Genomic DNA, 6,960 nt, shown 5'->3' with positions numbered 1-6,960 from the left:
TAGATGTGTGAGCAGTTGATTCACTAGGTGTATGAGTTCAAGAGTGCATGTGGAAACAGCTATATGGGCGGTTGACTGTGTGCATGGGTGTGTTGGTGAGTGAATGGATATCTCAGTGCTACATGTCCAAGTAAGTACATATGTAAAACACAATGCATGTGAGAGTTGGCATATATAAATGACTATACATGAGAGCCAGTGAATGTGCGAGTGGCTGTATGAATCATTATGTACTTGTATCAGTGATTGTATAAGAGAGTAAGTATGTGTTAGTATATGTTTGAATAAGTAAGGTGTTGTGTGTATAACTGTTTAGTTGAGGAAATGGAAGTGTGATTGATTCTTTGCATGACTGACTAGGTGTGTGAGTAACTCCATGGATGAGTGGCAGTGTGTGAATGTCTGTATAGGTGTGTGAGTGCATATGATAGTGTTGTATTGATGAGTGACTATATGTATGAGTGATTCTATGGGTGAATGAGTGAATGTGTGTGTAGACCTAGGAATCAGTGAGTGCGTATGTAGTAACTGGTATTGGTGTGTCAATGGTTTCAAGAATGGTAGTCTGTATTTAACACTGGGTGTATCAAAGGTTATATTAGAGTGTGAGGAGGTGCATCGTATTATCACATGAATGATATCATCAGTGATGTCAAATGAGATGTCATCAGTGATGTCATCAGTGATGTCATTTGAGATGTCATCAGTGATGTCATCAGTTATGTCACTGACCATGTCATGAATGATGTATTATGTGACATCATCAGCAGTGGATTGCGGGTGCGCGAAATATAGTTAGTACAACTAACTATATAGGAGCAATTTCAATGTTTTTTTAAATGCTAATTCCTAACTATATAAGGCCTGAAACCTATGGTTTTTTGAGTGAATTTGCAAGGTTTTTAAAATGCTAATTCCTAACTATGTAAATCCTGAAACCTATGTTTTTTTAAGTGAATTTGCAAGGTTTTTAAATGCTAATTCCTAACTATATAAGGCCTGAAACCTATGTTTTTTTAAGTGAATTTGCAAGGTTTTTTAAATGCTAATTCCTAACTATATAAGGCTTGAAACCTATGGTTCTTTCAGTGAATTTGCAAGGTTTTGTAAATGCTAATTCTATTAGCGGATAACGTTTATATATGTTATTATCCTTCTGGGACAACCTGAGCAGGAGAAGTGAGAAGTGAGGCACAAGAGAGCACAAAACAAGAGTGGAAAACGCAAAAAGGGGGCAGGGTTGAGACCCCCTGACCCCTTGGCCCTTCTCATGGGGTCCCAGAAGGACCACCAAGTGCAAAAAAAAATTATTATTTTTTTAAATCGTGGGGTACGCGCACGGTACGAGTACCCCGAAATTTTCTCGGCTTCATTTTTTTTTTTGTTGCCCTTGGGGATCCTTTTGGGACCCCCTGAAAAGGGCTAGAGGGTTGGGGGGTCTCTACCCTGCGCCCTTTTCGTGTTTTCCACTCTTGTATTGGGCTCTCTTGTGCCTCTGTTCTCCTGAAAAACAAGATGGTGGCCAACACTTCCTGGTTTGGACAGTTTGGAATGTTGACAGTCGACTGCCAGCCAATCAGAAACTCGCTCCCGCATGTAAGGGTATGCGCACGGTGAGCACATATAGATATATAATTTGCTCAAATTCATTTACTCACCAACTACTGGAGGGATTTTCACCAAATATAGAAAAGGCACTACTGCATACCTGTCCCTACCATTTTGCCAAGTTTGGTGTAATTCCGTTCAGCCGTTCGGGCTGTAGCTGTGTCTAAAGGTCCCATAGAAAATGCCATTTGAAAAATTTCAAATTAAATTTTCTCAAGAACTACTGGAGGGATTTTCACCAAACATAGCAAAGGCACATCTGCATACCAGGCCCTACCATTTTGCCAAGTTTGGTGTAATTCCATTCAGCTGTTCGGGCTGTAGCCATGTCTAAAGGTCCCTATGGAAATGAACATGGGGAAAACACATTATGGGACCCCCCTTTCCGCCCCCGCTTGACGAATCCCCCCGAAACTTTCAGGGAAGGAGCGGAGCGGAGCTGGCCAAAATTCTGGAAGATTACACACAGATTCCTCAATCGGCACCAAAGTTATTCCCAATAGAATGTTGAGTGCATATAGAAATATAATTTGCTCAAATTAAATTTTCTCAACAACTACTGGAGGGATTTTCACCAAATATAGAAAAGGCACTACTGCATACCTGTCCCTGCCATTTTGCCAAGTTTGGTGTAATTCCGTTCAGCCGTTCGGGCTGTAGCCATGTCTAAAGGTCCCATAGAAAATGCCATTTGAAACATTTCAAATTCAATTTTCTCAAGAACTACTGGAGGGAATTTCACCAGACAAAGCAAATGCACATCTGCATACCAGGCCCTACCATTCTGCCAAGTTTGGTGTAATTCCATTCAGCCGTTCGGGCTGTAGCCGTGTCTAAAGGTCCCTATGGAAATGAACATGGGGAAAACACGTTTTGGGACCCCCCTTTTTTCTCGGCCCACGCTCGACGCATGCCCCCGAAACTTTCAGGGAAGGAGTGGAGCGGAGCGAAGCAATTTTAAGGAAAAGTACACGCAGATTCCTCAATCGGCGCTAAAGTTATTCCCAATAGAAGGTTGGGGATTTCCTCTGGTAACTAGGTCCTAACTTTATATATACCTACTGGCGTAGGTAATATATTCTTTATTTCTATATACTGGGGAGAGGAGTTGGCCTAACGGCTAGGGCGGTCGACCTCGAATCTATGGAACTGGGTTCGAGTCTTAGCAATGACGCTGAACATCCTGTGATTCTGGGCAAATCACTTAATCTCCCCGTCCTCATGTAAGGCAATTGGTGCTGTGTAAAGAGCTCTGATACCTGATTCGGGTCAAGTTTGCGCTATATAAAACTCTGTAAATAAATAAATAAAATATATATCCGGGTTACCACTGCTTCCGTCAGATGTTTCAACTTTGTAATAGAATTCAAGGGGAATTGATTATTTCTTTTTTTACGTTTTGTTCCCACCACTGAAATGAGAAAATGAAGAACCTTGTCAGGACAAACATAAAAATAACTAATTTCAAATGCTTATTAGAATCAAATATTAACGGAAAGAAATGTACGCCTGCATACTTCTGCATGGGTAAATGGGGATGTGATCTGAACCCTAAGGGTATTTGTGGCATTCAATGTGAATTCATTTGAAGTCAGAGATTTAGTTAAAGTGTAGGTGCAAGCCAACGATAGTAAATCACCAACCTTTCAAATAGCTATTTAATGTGAATTGAGTCCTTTGTGTTCCGAAAGCATCCCAATAATTGCACGGAATAAGAGTTATTCCAAGTTTCGAGACACAGATAAATGACATTTTGCTTAACTCTTCTGAATTTTCCCAAGTCATGTGATTTATACAAAAACGCCCCCACAACAAAATAATGCAAATGACTTAGGGCTAGATGTAGGTAATGAAAATTTACTGATTCTAAAATAACGAATTTTACCGATTCGGTATTTTAGAATCAGTAAATTTAATGTAGATAAAAATTCGGTAAATATTACCGAATCGGTACGATTCGGTATTTACCGAATCTGTATTTATCGAAGGCCCATAGGAATGAATGTGAATGAATGTGAATTACTGAATCGGTAAAAAACGATTCGGTAAAATAGGTAAACATTCAAGGGTGACAGGGTGTCACATTGACAACCTGTTGCACTCCTGAAAAGGGCTTGTGTGCACATGTGGCACACATACATGCCCTAAGGGCATGTATGTCTGCCACATGGCACTGTTGAAAATGCACAGATTTGCATTTTCAAAGGTATTCGTTATTTACCACCAACTAATAGTTGGTGGTGAATAACAAATCCTTAAATGTAAAAAGGACTCACTTGAGTGCTCTCTACATTAAGGATTCGGTAATTTACCGATTCCTTAAATTACCGATTCTGTAAATTACAGAATCCTACTATTTGGCCACCTACATCTGAAAAGCCTAATTCCGGTCGGTAACGGCCGAAATTCGGTAATTTCGGCTGTTACCAAACGGAATTAGGCTTCCTACTTCTGGCCCTTAGAGAGGCAGAGTGATTTATGTAATAGTATCATTAAGATGCGCTAACTATAGAAATGTAAGAGCAGATATTTTGCATGTGTGTCTTACAGTTACTTTTTATGACATCGAGGGGAAGGAAAGTATAGTTGCTAAAGACAACTGACAGTTCAATAAATTTAGAATCTTGGCTAACCTTCCAAATTAATAGCTTTCCATGTTTCTTTACCTTCTTTTCAAGTTCTTAAGAACTGCCATGCACGAAATGGGTGAAATTTACTTTGAATAACTACATAAAAAGTAACAAGATATTGTAATTTTAAAAATGTAAAAAGTTTATTTGCATCATATACAAAAATGTTTTTTCACAAACTTTTATGAATAAATAAACATGTTATCCGCTTTTAACTATTTAAAAAGTTTTTGAAATCATAATATTTATTTACACACTGGCTTTGGGATTCACCTCCGTTATGTTCAAAGTGGTAGACTGCTGCATAATGCATTGTTTCCGCAGCACCTGAGAAAGTGGTTTTACACATGTGATATGCACAACATATCAAGTGATGAATGCCCCGACAGTCTTGAGCCTCAAAGCAGAATTTCTCTGAGAAGTGGGCAAGTCTCTGGTGTCTCATCTCTTTTCTCCAGGGTCCCTGCTCTCTATCCACGTCAAGCGTTTGGCATTGACAAGAAGACTTGAGACCAACATTTATTTCTGATTGTGTCCTTGCCGTGTCTCTCGCAGATCAATGCTTTCGCCGTAGCCTTTTATTCACCAGCAATGCATACTGTACCTTTCTGCATCCTTTTCATCAGAATGTAATGTACAGTGATTACATTAGTGTACAGCTAGATTGCACCATGGCATTCTATCTGGGACTTCCAATGAGCCCTAAGCAACACAAATTGAATATCCAGAAAAAGGAGCTGGTGCAAAGCTTTCCTTACATCTTATTTACAAACAATGACTACAAAACAATGCATCCTCAGACTTAATTGTATTAAAAAATACCTTGATTTGCAGAAAAGGAAAAATGTCAATACATTTCTTTAAATCTCATTTCATGGAAGAATTTCTATGAAAAAGGTGTGGACCCCTTTGGCCAGGACGGCATTCATTTTTTGTAGTTATTCTTTGAACAAAACTGTAATGTTCTCTAGGAGGCAGATCCTATTCTGTCTTTCTTCTTATTCTAGAGCCTGCTGTGGAGCAGTCCGTGGATCAAGAAGCAGGCTGTTGAAATATCTGGGCGTCCTTCATTCCCTCTTGTCTTTGTAAGGCCATGTGTTGCTGCTCAGGTCACTGACTGCCCAATCCTGAAAGAAGATTAAAACACAAATATCAATATTCTAACCCAGAATCAATATTAATATAGGTTAAACCGCTGAACACAGTAGCACATTTGCATAGACATGGTTGTTGAGAAATATAAAACAAGATTGAATTGAAAGAATATTTATATAGCGCCAATGCTACCCGGAGGCCTCGTAGCGCTTCAGAACCAAGAAGTAGCAATTAAAGAGTTATAACAAGATTATCGATCGAATAGATGCGTTTTCAGAAGTTTACGGAAAGCAGTTAGACTACGGGTCTCTCTTATTAGCTGAGGGAGAGCATTCCATAGCTTGGACGCCGAGTATGAAAAGGAGCGGCCTCCCCACCTAGCTTTTTTTTACCTTCCTGGCTGTTGCTAAGACTTGGTTACTGGAGCGGAGGGATCTAGATGGTTGATAAAGAGATAGCATTGAGTGAAGAATGGTGGGGCCTGTTTTCCAGATAGCTTTATGGGCTATACATAGTGCTTTAAACTGAACCCTGGCACCCATAGAAAGCCAGTGCAATTGACTAAGGGCGGGCTTAGCAGATTGTCTCCTCAGGACTTGCAGGAGTAATCTTGCAGCGCTGTTCTGTACCACTTGAAGTTTATTTATTGTAGATAGTGGGGCTCCAAGGTACAGGGAATTCCCGTAATCTAATTGGGATAAAATCAACGCCTGGATCATAATCCTGCGTGCTTCAAATGGGAGGAGAGGAAGAACCTTCCGTAACATCCTTAACAACCCATAACATGTTGATGCTAAGACAGTGGCTTGATGACCAAGGTTAAGTTTGTCATCAAGCCACACGCCCAAACTCTTTATATAAGGTTTAGGTGGTGGAGCTGGTCCTAAGCATGAGGGCCAGATGGGAATCGGTGGTGCAGGGGAGGAGTTGCCTAATATCATAATCTCCATCTTATCTCCGTTGAGACGGAGGTAAGAGTCCTTCATCCATCCGGCCTCTGCTTCAAGGCAGGGTGCCAGTCTATCAGACGATCTTCCATCGTGGCCCAAGGATACCACTAATTGGGTATCGTCTGCATAGCTGATGATCTTAATGCCGAATGGGTGAATAACAGCTGCCAACGGTTTCATATATATGTTAAAAAGCGTTGGACTTAGGGCCGATCCCTGTGGACCCCGCATTCCAGAGATTGGCTAGCTGAAACTACGCCTCCTTCAAAGACTTGGAAGTGGCGATTACTGAGAAAGGAGGTGAACCACTTCAGAGCAGCACCCGACACCCCGCTCATTCTGAGTCAATTGATCAAGATGGAGTGGTTGACCGTGTCGAATGCTGCAATGAGGTCCAGCAGGATGATCGCAGCTCCTCCGCCCTCATCCACCAGTCTCCTAGCCTCCTCAGTCACTAGCAATAAAGCTGTTTCTGTCCCATGGTTAGGACGAGCCAGTTTGAGTATCATCCAGCAAATTATTAGATTCAAGATGGGCTGTAAGAATATTATTAACATGTTTTTCTAAGAATTTACTAAGCCATGGTGTCGCGTTCTAATCTAGGACCATGATCGATACTGTGACCTTATGCCCCTTTACGGCTATAAATCCATTTATTCCCTATATTGGCATAACCG

At 40.8% G+C, this 6,960-nt stretch overlaps 1 protein-coding gene across 1 annotated transcript in view; it reads right to left on the bottom strand.

The window, feature by feature from the left end:
• Positions 1-4,357: 4,357 nt before the first annotated feature.
• KIF6 (kinesin family member 6) overlaps positions 4,358-6,960 on the bottom strand; it is a 1,537,786-nt gene continuing 1,535,183 nt past the window's right edge. The window contains exon 22 of the mRNA XM_086925888.1: positions 4,358-5,365. Coding sequence (XP_086782014.1) covers positions 5,349-5,365 — 17 coding nt within the window. The 3' untranslated portion in view covers positions 4,358-5,348. The remainder of the gene's footprint in view (positions 5,366-6,960) is intronic.

This window comes from Lissotriton vulgaris, chromosome 6 (genome assembly GCF_964263255.1).
Source record: "Lissotriton vulgaris chromosome 6, aLisVul1.2, whole genome shotgun sequence".
NCBI lineage: Eukaryota > Metazoa > Chordata > Amphibia > Caudata > Salamandridae > Lissotriton > Lissotriton vulgaris.
This window is presented reverse-complemented; position numbering and strand designations above follow the sequence as displayed.